Source organism: Aedes aegypti, chromosome 2 (genome assembly GCF_002204515.2).
Source record: "Aedes aegypti strain LVP_AGWG chromosome 2, AaegL5.0 Primary Assembly, whole genome shotgun sequence".
NCBI lineage: Eukaryota > Metazoa > Arthropoda > Insecta > Diptera > Culicidae > Aedes > Aedes aegypti.
Genome location: NC_035108.1, coordinates 26,103,469 through 26,121,971, shown reverse-complemented (window position 1 = coordinate 26,121,971; position 18,503 = coordinate 26,103,469). Strand labels below are relative to the sequence as shown.

Sequence of the window (18,503 nt, the reverse complement as noted above, 5' to 3'; positions counted from 1 at the left end):
AAACTTTTGTTTCAAACAACGTATTGAGGTTTGCATGATTGATTCGAAAAATAATATATATATTTCATTTCGCAATTTTGGAATTATAACTGAAACACGGTATTTGGAACACATAAGCAACCGTGCCCTAATACCGTGTGTTGGCACCAGGCGATTACATTCTAACATTATTTTTGTTTGTTTGTGTGTGCAATTTTATTTCAAGTTTGTCATGGCTTTCTAAATACTACTTAATGTGCTAACATTTGTGACAATCATTTAGAAAAATAAATAATATAATATACTAGAAATCCACTTAATTCCCAAATACACGGAATTAGAGCAGGTCACGGTATAAAAATCCCAGGATATTCACCGGGAAAGTTGAAAAAAAACGAGTGCGAACGAAACTGTCATTTTATATGGGACGATCAAAAGCGTTTTTCAACAGCCTATTTGATGGCAAGACGAAGTTTGCCGGGACCACTAGTACAAAATAAATAGGCACCTGGTGCAAAATTCTAGAGGCTCCAGAGAAACCAACAAAATCTATTAGGCGACTATTCCATAAGTTCTTAATGATATTTTTCTCAGATCTTCAGACTGCTTTAGGATTTCTAGTAATTTATCCAATGATTTCTTTTTGAATACCATCATAAATTTCTTCAGGGATGCTACCTGCGATTTTTCAATGGATGCTTAGAGGAATTTCTTTAGGATTTGGTCCAAAAAATTTAGAGCGCTCTAACGCTTCCACAAAAGTTTATTTGTTTCGACACTTTTCCACAAAAACCTACAATAGTTCCTAAGCCGATTTTTTCATTTATTCCAGGCATTTTCGTAAGGATTTTTTCAAATATTTATCTTCGATTACTTTCAGGAATTGCTCAAAAAATTCTTCAGGCATTATTCGATGATGTCTGTTATAAACTTTTCAAAGAACTCCTCGATAACTTTTTCTTGGATTTCTCATTAAGTTCCTCCGGATGTTTTTCTTGGAATGTTTCCAGCATATCATCAAAATATTGTTGCTGTGGTTCAAACATTTCTCTGATATTTTTCCTGTAAAATTTTTCAATATTCATAGATTTTTTAAAACTTTATTCAAGGTTCAGGGATTCGAACCATCCACTTCAATTATTTTCTTCAAAACGTCTTGTAGAACATTATTTGGAGATAATATTTGTTTATATTTTAAGAAGGTTTCTTTTTCCTTGACACGAATGCACCCTTCTGGTGTAAAGTGTCATTAATAAAAAAATCAAACATTTAGGAGGTCTTTCATTGATCCTCGAAGGAATCCAAGGAAGTCGTACTTAGAACTCACACAAAATTACTCCATGATTTTCTTTCGAAATTCATTTTTTCCAATCTAAAAATTTTGCTTGAAATTTGGATAAATGACTAGAAAATATATAAAGATTTCAATGAAAATTCTTCAAAAAGAAAAATGGAGGAATTACTGTATGCAGGGCTGGTAGTAAGTCACTTTTTAGTGACTTGGTCACTTTTTTCGACCTGGTCACTAAAAAGTCACTATTTTCGACAAAAAGTCACTAAAGTCACTATTTTCAGGAAAATGGTCACTAAAGTCACTTTTTTCGTGATCAGGTGATAATGAAATCTTAGACAGGGATAGCTCTTCAAACATAATCAAAAAGAAATGGATATTTATCATTATCAGGGCAACTAAAGTGTGATTTTGAAATCAAAGTGTTAAGATTCTTGACTCAAGTAAAATAGAGACTCCCGACTAACTTTCTGGAAGAATTCAGGTGAATATTCCCTTCCTTTTCCCGGGGGCCCAGATAGCCGTAGCGGTAAACGCGCAGCTATTCAGCAAGACCAAGCTGAGGGTCGTGGGTTCGAATCCCACCGGTCGAGGATCTTTTCGAGTTGGAAATTTTCTCGACTTCCCAGGGCATAGAGTATCTTCGTACCTGCCACACGATATACGCATGCAAAAATGGTCATTGGCATAGTAAGCTCTCAGTTAATAACTGTGGAAGTGCTCATAAGAACACTAAACTGAGAAGAAGGCTCTGTCCCAATAGGGACGTAACGTCAGAAAGTAGATTCCCTAGACATTTCCAACGAAAAATGTAAAAATTTCCTGGGAAAAGTTTTGGAGAAGATATTGGCAAAACTTAGGAAGCGACTTCGGGAAGAAATTTTTGTCCGAAAAATTTGGATAAATTTTGACACAACGCAGGACTAATATCTAACAGACGTGCTGAATAAATTACCAGTGCACTTTCTGCAGTAATCTACGGCTATAGAAGGAATCCTAAACCTGCCTCCTGAAAGAACATCATCAAAACTCCACTATATGCCTATATACTATAATATACTATAATAAGCCAAAGACGATTACAAATAACAACAAAAATTCAAAAATTTTGTCATAAACTCGTCCAGGATTTCAATAGCAAGTACTAGTTTTGCTAAGAACCATTGCAGATATTACATTAGATATTCCAACATATAAACTATACATGTTTTCATTGATTACCTTTTGGCAGTTTTATACATGAGTAGGGTCAACTCTTTCTATACAAAAAACACGTTACTCTAATGAATGCTTGAACATTATGAGACGATAATAATTAATTAAAGATGATATCAGTGACTATTCCCTTACATCAAATCCTCATGTTTATGGAGCAACTCATATGAGCAAAACGTATGCGAATTCTATCGTTTATTGTTTGCTTTATGATCTAAGTATTTAAAATTAGTCATTTTAAGGGTTGTAGATCAGATAAAACGTGTGGTTACGAGTCGCCACTGAGTGATATGATTGTTTTCAAACCCTAATTTAGTTATTGAAACGATCAATTGAAATATAAACATTTTAAGTATGCATGGAATTTTTTTCTAAATCTTTATGCAAGACATTCATCGAATTTGGTTTGTCTCGAGTTCGCCAATAATCAGTTGTGTTCTAGAGTTACCGTTGTATATTTGGAAGAAATGGTTTAACTTTACAGAAATTCTGTCGAAAATTTAGCTTGAGTGTTAATATTTCGTTCGTTTTTGAACTTGTAATTCTGTAAGGATTTTTTTTTTTTTCAGAATACTTTGAAATAAATTCACGATTTTCACCACAGTTTTGTCTTCAACCAACATTTTTCCACCAATTTATTCCACAGATTTGTTGAAAAATGCTTCTAGGTAGTAATTCTAATTCTAGTAATTCTTCAAAATCTTCAATGAATTTTACCTGTTAGTTCATCATGAACAGGAATTATTCTAAACATTCTATCACGAGTACCATAGTTCATGTATTTGATTTTTTTTTCGACTGAAATCAGAAATATAAAATAGTAACCTATATTAAGTTAATGATCGTCTCGTAAAAAATGGTATGTGAAATCTTCAATGAGCCATCTTTTTGTCTCATTCCGGATAGCTTATTGCTTAAGATTTGAAATTACTGCAGTTCTTTACATTCTAAATTCACCCAATATGTAGATTGGCTACACAGATAACGTATTTTCATTTCTAGTCATTTTAATGATTAATACTTGTAATTTTGAAGTCACTTCTAGGTCACTTTTTGGTCACTATTTGGTCACTATTTTGATCATTTTGGTCACTAAAGTCACTATTATTTTGCTGTCCAACTGCTACCAGCCCTGTGTATGAGTTTGTGAAGATACTCTAAACGGAAATGAGAAATTAGAAAAAAAAATCCAGATTGGATTAATGAAGGTATAAAACATTTTTTTCGGTAGAATTATTTAGAAAGTTCATAAAAAAATTCAAAACAAACTCCTGAAGAGATCTACGGAGTAATACGGGGAAAAAATCTATTGTAAATCAAGCTGTTATACTTGTAATGTCATGAGAAATTACAAAAAGGGCCGTAGAGTTATACATAGAAAAATGTCTGTTCAACGTAGCAATCAAACACTCATCTCGTGCTTCCTGTTAGGTATCTCTTATTATTCATAATATATCTATGGTCCTATGGTCTCTTTTTTTAGACACTTGTAGGTATCTAATGCAATTATTTCTAATACGATCATACTATCAGCCTCAATTTCCTCAAAGAAAAAAAAATGCAAAACGCTCTCCAGAAAAAATATTGTGGGTACGTCTATGAAGTCCATACATCTGAATCCCATTTTAAGAGAAAGATTAGGAGCTGTCCATCAATTATGTAAGGGTTTATGGGGGGAGGGGGGGGTTTGGAATCTCTTACGCGTCATACAATTTATTTTTAATTTTCATACAAAAAATCTTACCCTGGGGGGGGGGGGGGGGGTGAGGTTTGAAAAACCCTGAAAATTGTCTTACGTAATTAATGGATCGCCCCTATGAGTAAGGCCCTTTCTGATCACTGGATAAACATTCTTGATTTTTGTGGTAAACAACAAAAATAATCTTTTTTTTTTCCTAGATAATTTTATTTTCGAACATAACTTTCATTTGAAAAAAACAGGTTTTTAATCATCTTTAATTAACTATTCGTATGTTTTGAGGAATTTCTTTAACCTAGATTTTTTTTAAACCTAGAAAACCTTGAAAACTCAGGGAATTTCATTTCTGTAAATCAGTAGACACCCTGGTAATGTTCTCAATGGCCTCAAAGGTTTACGCATGAGTTTAAAACGTTAATTCACATATTCAGTAAAATATACCAATTATTTTCACTTACCCCACTTACTCACTTGCCCCGCGGTACCTTATGTGTCTAGTGTGTCACAAACAAAAAAATGAAAATTATCATTTGCCAAATTCATGTGCCCAACTTATACCCTGACACTAATTACAGATACATCCATGAATGAAGAAACCACCGATATCACGGAACCGGCTGCCATGGTTGAGACCCTCTTAGAACCAGAAAATGACGAATCTGAACCGACGGAACACGACAAAGCCCCAGATAAAGATGTGCAATCTGAACCTGCCGAGGAAGCAGAACATACTGCAGAAGGCCAGGAACAGGAACAAACTGTGGTAGAAATACCGGACGACAACAGCAGTTTTTCATGTGAGATGTTTGAAGAAATCGGTCCGGACGAAGAGCCCGCAAATGGCAGTGAATTGATCGGCATCGATCGAGAGGATCATGGCGAGTCGGTTGTTGAGAACTTTTGCGGCGAAATCGAAATCAAAGAAGAGGAACCGGAAATCGAGCAGGATGAGTTTCAGAGTTTTATGGAAGATGACCCCATTATGGGAATGCCCGCTCCCATCAAATACGAAGACTCGGATGAGAACAGCGAGCTGCCGATGGTTCAAATTAAAGATAATACGCACCGGAAAGGGAAGAAGAAACAGTCCTCGTCGGAAACAGATACCGCCGACGAAGGGGACGATTTTGTCACGTTGGTGACAAGTCCCATCGGTGAGCATGCTTATCATGCATCCCCGGTGGTTCACCCTAAACCGCTACTGAGAAAGAAAATAAAAAAGAAGCCCCAAGTATCTGCTGTCTCCCCGTACATGGCGCGAAATGTACGAAATTTCCTGTACACGAAAAATTCCACTCACACTTGCTTGGAATGCCAGGGGCAATTTTTCTCGATCATTCAATATCTGAAGCATCGCAAAAGACATCCCAAGGTGGAAAATTTCCCATATCAATGTCGATATTGTCCATCTCGGTTTCGACTTCACCGTGATATGCAACCGCATTTGTTGACGCACTCAAAACTGGAGAAATTCACCTGTCCCATGTGTCCGACTCAGGTATACTCCGCTCACAAACTGGTAAACCATATGCAAGTGCATCGGTCGAACCCCAAGGAGAATTACTACTTCAAGTGTGTCACGTGTTCGGTACGATTCTCGAAATGCAAACAGCTGGAAGATCACAACTTGATATCGCACCCGAAGTTCGTCAACGGAGTCCCGGTGCAGCCGATCGTTAAGCAGGGATTCGAGCCGAAAAATCGTACCCGAACAGTGCACGTTTGCTTTCACTGTGGCAAGGTTGAGAGCACCTGGCCGGAATTACTGGTAAGTCAGATTTATTTTTGATTTTAAAACCACATAATGACATTCCCCAGAATGATGTTTCCCAGAAATCCATTCCCCCGGAATAGTTTTTATACGATTTTAAAGAGCAGAAAAAAAACTTGGGCTTGGAGTTATATTTTCCAGGGAGCGATTGTTTTACTTCGATTGTTCTGGTCAATCACGGAGTAGCAACTACGAATTGTACGGTCATCTATGCTCATGCTCAAACAGTCTTCAAAGATCATCATTGCTGCACAGATACTTTGAAAAGCATGCTTTGAAAATATCAATGCTTCGCAATGGATTCGCGCTTTTTGCATTTAATTGCTCCTGTGCTGCCCATACTCGCATAACAGTCCCATTTGAATTTTCATCACTTTTTAGTTTTCTTCGTGAATCGTACTTATTATTAGTGTACTTCTTGGTACCATACCTAAAATTATATTTTTGTATGGACAAAATGCGAAAAAAATACCAAACTATGTGCGTCCCATATTGAAAGTACCCGCATAACAGTCCCACTAGTAGATTACGATGAAATTCAAGCCAACCCTTTCCTGTTATGGTTCCTGTAATCTTGCATCGTAGTTATCATTTCAAAAGAAAAAGAAATACTACTAATTTGAGTATTTTAAGTCACCTTTATTCCATAAAAATGCAGTTTTTGCTTGACATGACTGGTGATATTAATGGTTGAAACATATTAAGTTTTTAATTCTTGCGAAACTCTAAACAATAAATAAGATAAACAGCATTCCTTCAAGTCAAAGCTATACCTGTCACATCTCTCATCCTCTAGCCAATTAGTAACGAAATCTTCGCCTCCGGTAGGTTCATCTTCCAACGACGTGGAGTGGAAAGCTTTTCCCACTGGTATCGTCGAAGGGTCAAACTGTGTTTTAGCGATAACTAAAGATGAGAAATAAGAAGGCATATCTTAGAAATTTGTAACAATTTTGCCGAACTCAGGCTTACCAAAGCTTGACCGATTTTATACCTTGATAGTTATTAGAATTGAATATGTTTCCAACCCAACATAAACGTACTGCTGATGAATCCAAGGTAGGTACTATTCATATTGGCTGGCCGCAACACTACCATCTAGCCCAGGAATGTCTTGAACACTGTCACTATCACCACCGTATAGTTTATTGTTTTGAAGGAACTATTGTAATTAAAATATAATAACACTAATTTTAGCACATTTTAGCAAAAGGAAAAGTGTTTTGGAAGACTAGCCAACAAATGTGTCAAGGTGCGCGATAACAAAGTAAGCGAGTCCCAAGTAATGGGACTGGTATGCGGGTATATTTGAATTTGGTGTGAAAAGTACTCGGATAACGAGTCCCACCTGCTATTATCTTGGATTTGTACAGTAAAATAAACTGCATTAACAATATTTTTTTTGTTGAGCATTTTCTTATACTGTAATGATAATGTGTTGAGTAATGACACCAGAATTTTATGTTGCCACCTGCGGCGTTACGAAAAATTTTGCAGTAAGGTTCAGATGCGTTTTTCTCGACATGATGATTTTCCTAATGGGACTGTATTGCGAGTATGGGCAGTGTGCTCACTTGATCAAAAATTATGCATCATTGATTCAAATCATTTCAAAGCTAACTACATACTCTAGACCTAGGTAAGAATAGAAAACAAACGGCAGTGTACAATAACGGTTTTCAGCTGAAGATGTCTGGGATCGAGCCTGCTGTCGATTTCCTTGACGTTCCTGGGCCTGGGCCCATAGATTATCACCCTTATTCATGTTTACGGCGTATTCAGCTTTCAATCGAATCTTATTCGTTCGAATACATGTCCCATATAATTTGTCGAACGTAAACGGGAATTCGAAATGATTTTTGATCAGAAGTGAATTCGAGTGGTGCTCTTAGAACACTAAGCTGATAAGCAGACTCTGTTCTAGTGAGGACGTAATATCAAGGAGAACAGAAGAAGTTGGTTTACCTATCATGAGTCAAAACTACAATATTTTTAATAAAATAAATCGTCAAAAGATTAACTATATCTATGAGAAAATAGTTTAGTTCAAAATGTATAATTTATATGTTAAGAACATTACTGGTCAATCTGTATTGGGCGAAACGGACTTTGAAAGGGGAACCTTTGATACGTTTGTTCAATTTGGGGTGAGATAGAAGCGCGTATAATACCGTGCTAAATCGAACAGCCGGCCGCTTCGGAAGTCGGACACTGGCCTTTTTCCCGGTGTTTTTGGTTGTAATTTGTTTCGACTAGAATTCATAATTCAAACGTCTTCTACATACTCCATGCATAAATATGTCGAAAAAAGAATTTTTGGGTGATTTAAAGCCGGTGTCCTGGATTCGAAGCATCCGGACAGTTCGAATCAAAACATTTTTTTCCATTGTAGATCTTTTTCAGACAAATCAAGAGATTTTTTATTGCCATAAGGAATAGGATAAAATATTGTTTGACTTTTGAATAACAGTGTGTCGGAGATCACAGTCCGTTGCATAGAGCTTTGTTCTGAACGTGGCAAGAATATTTGGGCTCCGTGAAATGATCCATGTCTCCAACAGCGCTATGGAGGTAATGTTGTTGTTCGAGCATAACGCCAATGTCATGAGCAACATATTTGATCATGTCATTTTCTCCTGAGAAGAGAGCTCAAACTGATTGTGGCTGTAATAAAAAAGATTACATTAACGTCTATTTATGACACACGAACAAATTCAACTGATACTCAACAACCGCGTAGAGCAACAACCCTGGATCACGATGAAAAAAAAACAGTATAGGTTGCTAGGCCTACCAATAATGTTGGTTGCCCATCTGCAGCATAGTGAACCTTGATGAATGAGCCACAAATGATTCAAATAAATGATGCAGTATTTTCACTGAAATGATAGGATCAAATCAAAGTCTTGTTCGATTGAAAAATAAGGATCGTGCATTCTCTTTCTCCTTGTTTTATGAATCAAAGCAACGCAAAGCAAAGGCAATTTTGAAGACTGTGCTCAAATGATTCAAACATCAGTTTTTTTTAACATTCAATTATTTTTTTTCAATAGTTTTTTTATGGTATGGCAAATTTTGTAAAATCTTTAGCAGAATAACAGGTGCGGCTGCTTGGGCACGTCAGGATTTAATCATCAATATTAACCTCCTTTTCCCGAGCAGCCTAGATAGCCGCGTAGTGTCGGTAGCGGTTGTTTCAACTGGCTAAGAATTAACACTACGGACTGCCTGTTCCGGTGGTAAAAGTCCACCTCACAGGTGCCCCTAATTTATGGTGTGATGCGTACCGTGCCTAGGAATGAATGGTTAGGGGGGTCTAAATAAAACCTAACCGCTAACGGAGCCTGTGGGGTACCAGGGCGCCCTCCACAGTATTGAGTCCTTCCTGTGCTACCCGGAGCAATAGTGCAGGTGACCTTGTGTTTCTCCGAGATAATCGGCTGCCCTTCTTCAGTCTCTATCCTGAGGCTTAATAAGGGTGGGATTATGAATATGTTGACATTTAATTTAAATTATCACCTATATGGATTCGCATTATGCGTTTCACACAGTGTATTCTGTGCTCTTTCGCCTTTGGCGACTTTAAATAGATACCGATCTGGTTTTTTCGTGCTGAGATTGTAAAAGCTTAATTCTGCCTAGTTTGGGTAGTGGCTACGGTTAGGTTAGCTCAGATCAATCTTCAGCATAAAAGAACAGCAACGATCAATCTTTGCAGACTCATGCAAAATGATGCAGCCCAAGTGGCGCTAGTTCAAGAACCCTACTTTCGTAGAGGGAACTTCTATCTAGGTAACCTTGTGGACCCAGTTTTTGCTACTTTTAGCAAACTTGAAATGGCAAACTCGCGCTGCATGCCCCGCGCATGCGTGCTCGTTAATAAAGCAATCGTTGCTACACTCATTTCTGAGTTAACTACCAGAGATGTATGTGCTGTCACAATCGATGTTTCTGTTGGTGACCTCAACAGGAAATACGTCTATTGTTCGGTATATTTACCACATGATGAACCATCCCCAACGGATGACTTCAAACGAGTTGTCGTACACTGCGTAACAAAAGGCCTTCCGCTGATTGTGGGCAGTGATGCCAATGCTCATCACATCATCTGGGGCAGCTCGGATATCAATTTGAAAGGCTCCAGTCTGATGGAATACTTAAGTAGTACAGACCTTGGATTACTTACCATAGGCAATCGCCCAACCTTCATGGTTTCTAATAGAGCAGAAAAGTGTTAGACATAACGCTCTGCTCGAATAGAATCAGTCACGAGTTGACGAATTGGCATGTATCAGATGAGGAATCATTATCTGATCATCGCTACATCTTCTTTGAACATTCAAATGTAACTGCGCAGACTTTGCGTTTTAGGAATCCCCGGTCAACAAACTGGGAACTCTATATTGAATCGGTTGCGACCAAATTTCATGGATATTCTCCGTCCATTGAAAATCCAAGTGATCTGGATGATGCCGTTGATACTACAACATCCTACATTATGGAAGCTTTTGAAGAAGCATGTCCTCTGCGGTCTGTAAAGACTACAAGAGGGACCCCATGGTGGAATTCCGATCTGACTAGACTCAGGAAACAATGTAGAAGGAGTTGGGACAGACGCCGTTCAGCTGGATCAGAGTCGTTCAAGTCGGCTCGCAAGGCTTACAAGAAGGCTCTTCGTTCTGCTGAACGATCCGGCTGGAAAAACCTTTGTACAAATGTTTCCAGTTTGAGTGAAGTCAGTCGGTTGAACAAAATTCTTGCAAAATCTAAAGATTTCCAAGTGAACGAAATTCGCTTACCTAATGGTGACTTTACTTCTTCCGATGAAGAAGTTTTGGAATGTTTATTCAATACACACTTCCCCGGATGTGTGGACATAGCATCTACCGATGAACCAAATGTCTTTTCATATAGTTACGAGTCTCTGGCCTCGGCTCGCAGTATCGTAACTAGTGAATCGATTCAATGGGCACTTAATAGTTTTGCTCCTTTCAAATCTCCAGGAGCGGATGGGATTTATCCTGTTCTGCTCCAAAAGGGATTTGAGTCTATCAAACATGTTTTAAAAAAGCTACTTGTAAGCAGTTTTGCTACCGGGTACATTCCCAGATCCTGGCGTGATATCACTGTAAAGTTTGTCCCAAAAGGAGGACGTGCGTCGTATGAGGAAGCGAAGAGTTTTAGACCAATCAGTCTGACCTCTTTTTTCTGAAATGTCTGGAACGCATTATCGATCATCACATCCGTGATGTTTATTTGGCAAACATGCCTCTTCATGTGAATCAACATGCTTACCAATCTGGAAAGTCCACTGTGACTCTTTTACACAAAGTTGTATACGATATCGAGAAAGCATTCGCTCAGAAGCGATGGAATTCGACCTTTACGTCTTTTTGGCACTGAGATTAATGTGACTGATCAAGTAAAGTATGTCGGTTGGTTGGTTTGACTTTATTAACGAGATTTTTAGCCCTGGGCTAGTTCATCTCGGGCGGTTTGTCGGAGTCATTCTAGATTCTAAACTTTCATGGACACCTCACATTGATTTCAGAGTCAAAAAAGCGTGCATGGCCTTCGGTCAATGCCGGCGAACCTTTGGTAAAACTTGGGGCCTCAAACCCAAATATATCAAATGGATCTACACAACAGTTGTTCGACCAATATTGGCATATGGATGTCTTGTGTGGTGGCAAAAGGGCGAAGTGAGAACAATCCAATCAAAATTGGGCCATCTCCAAAGGATGTGCTTGATGGCGATGTCTGGTGCGTTCTCTACAACTCCCACAGCAGCGTTTGAGGCCCTTTTCGACGTTGCGCCACTACACATATATCTTAAACAAGAAGCACTTTCTTGCTCTTACCGTTTATGGGTACTGGATCTACTGGAGAAAAATCCAGTGAATCGTAGATCTACACACACTTCGTTGTTTCCACTTTTGGTGAATTGGGACAAAATTGTCCTTGCTCCAAGTGATCTCACAATTGCTTGTAACTTTCCTTACAGGACATTTACCACACAATTCCCTTCACGGGAAGAGTGGACGTCTGGCTATTTGGAAAGAAGTATATCAAACAATATAGTATGTTACACTGATGGCTCCCTTCTTGAAGGTAGAGCTGGTGCAGGAGTATATTCTCGTGAGCTAAGGCTGAATCCGTTTTACTCACTTGGTAGAAACTGCACCGTTTTTCAGGCGGAAATATTTGCTCTTATGTGTGGAGTGCAATCAGCACTTCAACAGCGCGTAATGGGTAAAGTCATATAGGGTCAGGCGGGGCAAGATGAGCACCCTAAGGATAAGCGCGATTTAAGCCTACTTAAACGTTATTATTTTGGTAAAATTGGTAACCATCCTTATCTTTTACATTATTACTTTGACCTCCAACCATTAAAAGTTTTAAAAAGTGATAAATAGTTTTCCAAATAACATGTTAAAAAATAGCTTTTTTATCATCGGTCAAAAAAACTGCGGGGCAAGATGGGCACCCCCATAAAAAGATGCAATTTACTAAAGAAAACTATTAGTTTTCAATGCTTGCAATATCCCAAGATATTATCTTTAATATCTGATAATATTTATCTTCAACTAGCTTAGTTTTTAAAACTTTTATCAGAAAATAAATAACTTTTCATAAATTGCTAAGATTTTACTTAAAAAAACGATTAAATTTGTTGTTTGTTTGTATATTTTTTAGAAAATTTGTTTTGTGCAAAGAAGATACCGTAAGTCAAGCCCACAGCTAAATGTGGTTCTATAATTTCACACTTTTACTTAATTTTGAACATGGTGCTCATCTTGCCCCAAGGGTGTAAATTTATTGATATAATCAAAACAATTGAAATATTTTTTAAATTTGATAAAAAGTTTTGCTCCTGATTATCTACAGAAGATTATTCTATAACTATACGGCCAAAAACGAATGAATTAATTTGTTTACGCAGCAAAAACATCACTTTCAAATTAACAAATCTTATATGAAAAGGTAAATTTTTGGACTTCTATGTATTTTGGACAATATTTACGTTGTGCTGTTGATTTTTTAGCTGAAATTTATGGCCATCATATCAATTTAATGATATTCATCAGAACCCCAAATAATGTATGGAAAAAAAATCGGTAGGAACGACACAAACTAGGGGTGCCCATCTTGCCCCGGGTGCTCATCTTGCCCCACATTCCCCTACTTCTGTTCAGATAGTCAGGCTGCTATAAAAGCTCTCGCTTCGGCCAACTCAAGGTCGAAGCTTGTTATCGCATGTCGAACTCAAATTGAGGAACTGAATTCAGTCAACTCTGTAAACCTTGTATGGGTACCTGGCCATTCTTCCATCGCTGGAAATGAATTGGCTGATGAGCTAGCTCGCGATGGAGCATCGCATGACTTCATCAGCCCTGAGCCAGCTATTCCAATTTCGAAGTGCTGGGTGAAGCTTCGGATAAACTCTTGGGCGGCAACTCAGCACAAGCAATATTGGAATAGTTTGGAGTCGTGTCGTCAAACAAAATTGTACATTACTGAGCCATCTCCAAAGGTGGCGAAGTATTGAACAAATCTGTCAAAGCAGAATTGCAGTCTCTTGGTCAGAGCGTTGACAGGCCACTGCCGACTCAACTATCACATGGCAAATATTCAGCGTGCTGACTCATTTGTGTGTGATAGTTGTGACTCCGATTATGGAACTTCGTATCACCTGATATGTAACTGTCCAGTTTTTGCGCAAATGCGATTCCAATTACTTGGTAAACACTTATTAAGTGAAACTGAATACAGAAGCCTGAATCTTCAGGACATCCTGTTATTCTTAAGGTGCAAGAAAAAATGGCACAAAAGTCAGAACTGAAAAAGCAGTTTTCTCTTTCTAAAACAACAAATTGATGAAAATAAAAACACACAGCCTTTCTATTTGTCAAATAAAAGAGCTGTGTGTTTTTATTTTCTTCGATTTGTCTATTTAAAAAGAGGAAACTGCTTTTTCAGTTTTGACTTTTGCACCATTTTTACTTGGGCCTTAACCCGCTGTGGTAATGAGCTATAGGCTCTCTTTACGCTCATGCGTTTTGCAGTGCCCTTTTTAGGGCGCTGTTCGAACCCATTGTGGTATGGTGCTACATGCTCTCATTTCGCTTATGCGATCTTCCCTCTTCAAGGGACATCACTCCTATTTCCTCCCATCTTTCCCTTCCCTTTCCTCTCCCATCGGGTAGATGATGAAATAGGCTCAAATATGGCGATGGCACAAATCTCCCAACTGGTAGAGAACGTGCCTTTGGAGCCGGCCTTCTGATACTTGATGGCAAATTTTGTAAATATCCTCCTTTTTTTAAACCAGTAAAGTTAAATATCCTACTTTATGAATTATTCTTCTGCTAAGCATAATTCTTGAGCAGGGTTCTGGGGACTGCCATTCTAGGGAATGGGTTTCTGAGAAATGTCATACAATCACATCACTAATGCAATCAATTATTTTACAGATTCACATGCGCATCCACAAGGGCCCACTTGCATGCACGATCTGTCTGCTGTCGCTAAAAACAAGCGACGCTTTCGCCGAGCACGTCGTCAAGATTCACAAAGACATGGGTGAGCTGACGTATCACCAGTGCAAGAATCCCGTCTGTCCGAGGGAGTTTATCTCTCCGCGAGAACTGAAACAGCACCAAGCCACTTGTATGCCACTCGGTGGCGAATACCGGTGCGAAATTTGTGACCAGCTGTACCGTGAAGTGGATCACTTTGTCACCCACATGGAGCTGCACTCGATGCTGTCGAACGAGCTGGGACACAAGATGTGTCCCCATTGTGTCTTTCCTACTAACGACCCGGGGGCTTTTGCAGCCCATCTAGTCAACCACCATGGCTATCGGGACCGAGTAGAAACCCTGGAAGTCCTGTATGCGGATTATTTGAGAGAAAAGGTCGATTCATCGGCGGACAGTACCGATGACGAAGAGGAAGCGCTTCCGAACGAAGCTGAGCAGGAAAAGATGGCGCGGCACATAGCCGATGATGTTGTTCAAGTGTGTGAATAGAGATTGGTCATTAGCAAATCATGTTTTAGACACATTAAGTGAAAGAAACACCACATAACCCATCCACGTTGTTCCCCAAATCGTTATTATCAGAAGTAACGTCTATTTTATAGTATAAATCCACAAATAGAGAACGTTTCAATAAACTTCACACGCAACTCATGGTTGGGTGATTATTCTACAGTCAAACCTCCATGAGTCGATATCTGAAAGGACCATCGACTCATGAAAATATCGAGTCGTAGAAACAAATGCTTTGGAAAGCTGTTTGATGAGACCATGAAGTAACCATGAGTAACCATGAAATTTTGGTTTTAGTATGGTTCTATGAGTCGATATCGAGTAATAGAACATCGACTTATGGAGGAATCTATAACAAAAGGTCGAAAGGACAGAAGGACGAAAGACAAAAGGTCGAGAGGACAAAAGATCGAAGAACAAAAAAGAAGGAACAAAAGGTCCATCTTTTGTCCATAACCCCTCATGGAGGTTTCACTGTATAACAAATGTTCCACAAAGAAAATTACAAGACTTTATGTTTTTGGTTTTGTCTTGTTTTGATTTTTTCGGTCGAGTCCTTCCGACTTTTACTGAAACCGATTATTGTAACCATTGTAAATTCAGTGCATCTTATTCTCTCGAAAGCTTTTGCTTCGTACAGTCAGTCCAACGCGGTTCGTTTTGAGCGCTAGTTGTGAAATAGAATTTTGTGACATCGAACAAAACACGAATTTTGGGCATTGAAATTGAACGCCATCCATTGTTGGTGTTCCATTGTGTGGCTTATCTCACCCGAGATCGACGAGTTTATCTTTGTGAGCATACTGCTGTTCGTTTTGCTCACTGCTGTTGCTAAAAGCATCACCACTGGATTCTGCTTGGTGATCTCACCCTGCCCTCTCGGTCATGAAACCGAGATGAGGCTTTCCCTCTGATAGGAATCCCGGTGGAGGAGCCATAGGTGGTAATACGATTCGCGATGACGAAAGCAATTACCACAGTTGACCCTATGCGTGAAGCTCCGATTTCTTTACATGCCAAAGCATAAGAACACGGAGAAATATTTTTACCTAATTTTTGAGTTTACTTTACCCAAAATTAAGTATATCGATTATAGTTTCAACCCAAAATCTCTCGGTTTTCTCTTTCTCCCACACGAATGTTGTCAAAAATAGAGAGAGCTGCATCTACCCAATAGGGGTACTTTGGCCCAATAAGCCAAATTTGGGTAAATGCAACTTTTCTTATGTTTGGGTCGAAAGAACTCAATTTCGCGTTAAATCAGCCCAAAATTGAGTATATTTTTCTAATGGAATTAAAGCCAAACTACCTAGTAGAGACCTTGGAAATTTAGCCAAAATTGAGTTATTGGGCTCAACTACGGAATTGCGTTGAAACAACCCAAAATTGAGTTGAATTCCGTCTCCGTGAAGTCAATTTTAAAATGCTTCTAAAAAATTCAAAACATAATTTAATTAAATTCTGTTAAGTGTACGGGGTTAGACTTATGATAAGCTATAGAAAGCGCAGAATATTAAAGAAAAAATAAAAAAAAATCCAAAAAATGTGTCTAAAATTCAGCGTATCAAAAGTCTATCAACATGTACTGAAAAGATTTGAAAAAGCTATTGTAGTTAATTTTATATAAGCATTTGAAATTTCACTTCCTATACCTTGCCGGGTAACATTTTCGACGCTTCACGCATAGAGTAAACTTTTTCCAGGTGGCAGCACCGTACCTTCGTTAGAGCGAATTGACGGCTCATTCAGGGGACGTACAGTTCCCGAATGGATGGACCCGTACAACGTCCATGGTCCACTACAAACTGTTGATCAAGCTACTTTGCCAACAAATCCGATCATTTCCTTCACTCAGGCAAAATAATTAACGAATTGCATAAAATTTCCCTTATGAAGCATTGAAAAATCTACACTCAGGCAAAAATACTATGAATTTTCATTATTTTCCCTTATGTTTATTAGCCACAAGAAATCGGTAAGTATTTCATTGAACCACCTTATGAATTCATCTGAATCATGCCATTGTGGCGTCTTGCTTAGTTCATAAAACAGCATTATGAAAATTGATATGAAAAATTAAGATTTTTTTCTATCAGCAGTATAAACTACATTATTTTTTATGACACTAATTATTATTACACTATTCGTTTTTTATATCTCGTGGATTATACATTTCATTCTAAATATTTACACAGTTTTCCATGCGTTCGTCTACTTAAGTAGATTAATTAATATTAGAAAATGGATTACCTTACGTGTGATAACCAATTTCTCTCTTTTCATTTTCTAACGTAAACAGATTCAAATACACTCAGGCAAAATAATTAACGAATTTCATAAAATTTCCCTTATGAAGCATTGAAAAATCTATGAAATATGATTTCATAAGGCTAATATGGATTTCATACCATTGAATTGATAATGAAAATTAAAAAAGTAGTTAAACATAATCAACGTTTGAAAATTTCATTACGCGCCTTAAGATTTCCATTGACGTCATTAGCCATTTCCTTAATGATATCATATTGCATAAGGCTATTATGGATTTCATATTAGTTCGATGAAAACCATAATTGCGAAGCACGTTATACTTAATTAACGTATATCAATTTCATTAAGTCGCCTTATGATTCACATAGCTGCCACTAGTGTGAAAAACTCATAAGGTTGTTATTATGAAGATTTGCAATTGGAAGCATTGTATTGGTGGACCTTTCTGATTGCGGATTTATTCACGATGCAGTTTGTTCGGATATTTTCAAAGGTAATAAATGGTACATTTTTCAACTAATTTGAAAATAATACAGCATTAAATTTTCAGATACAATTTCTCTACAACCTGAATGACATCGGGATTAAAATGAAATAAATTAAATAGGAAATTAAGGAGCAGTCATTCGACCGGAGAACAGCACGAAATCGGCCTCTTCGACAACTTTTTCAGAAGTCCAGTTATGGGGGAGGAAGCACGACAAAGGACGATGAGATGGAAGAAAGTGGTAAAAACGGAAATGTAAACTTAAATAAAATGAGAATAATTGTCGAACATACGCTAACAAAATATTGTAGTTTCGAAAAGTCCAAATAAATTCTTTTGCATATTTGATTAATATCTGTTTACGTTAGAAAATGAAAAGAGAGAAATTGGTTATCACACGTAAGGTAATCCATTTTCTAATATTAATTAATCTACTTAAGTAGACGAACGCATGGAAAACTGTGTAAATATTTAGAATGAAATGTATAATCCACAAGATATAAAAAACGAATAGTGGAATAATAATTAGTGTCATAAAAAATAATGTAGTTTATACTGCTGATAGAAAAAAATCTTAATTTTTCATATCAATTTTCATAATGCTGTTTTATGAAATAAGCAAGACGCCACAATGGCATGATTCAGATGAATTCATAAGGTGATTCAATGAAATACTTACCGATTTCTTGTGGCTAATAAACATAAGGGAAAATAATGAAAATTCATAGTATTTTTGC

General features: G+C 37.7%; 1 protein-coding gene across 3 annotated transcripts in view; it reads left to right on the top strand.

The window, feature by feature from the left end:
* The window catches only part of LOC5573477 (zinc finger X-chromosomal protein), a 39,981-nt gene extending 24,976 nt beyond the window's left edge, over positions 1 to 15,005 (top strand). For all 3 annotated transcript variants that reach the window (XM_021840331.1, XM_021840330.1, XM_021840329.1), the window contains 2 exons: positions 4,760 to 5,952; positions 14,430 to 15,005. In XM_021840331.1, coding sequence (XP_021696023.1) covers positions 4,760 to 5,952; positions 14,430 to 14,987 — 1,751 coding nt within the window. In that variant the 3' untranslated portion in view covers positions 14,988 to 15,005. The remainder of the gene's footprint in view (positions 1 to 4,759; positions 5,953 to 14,429) is intronic.
* Positions 15,006 to 18,503: the final 3,498 nt, after the last annotated feature.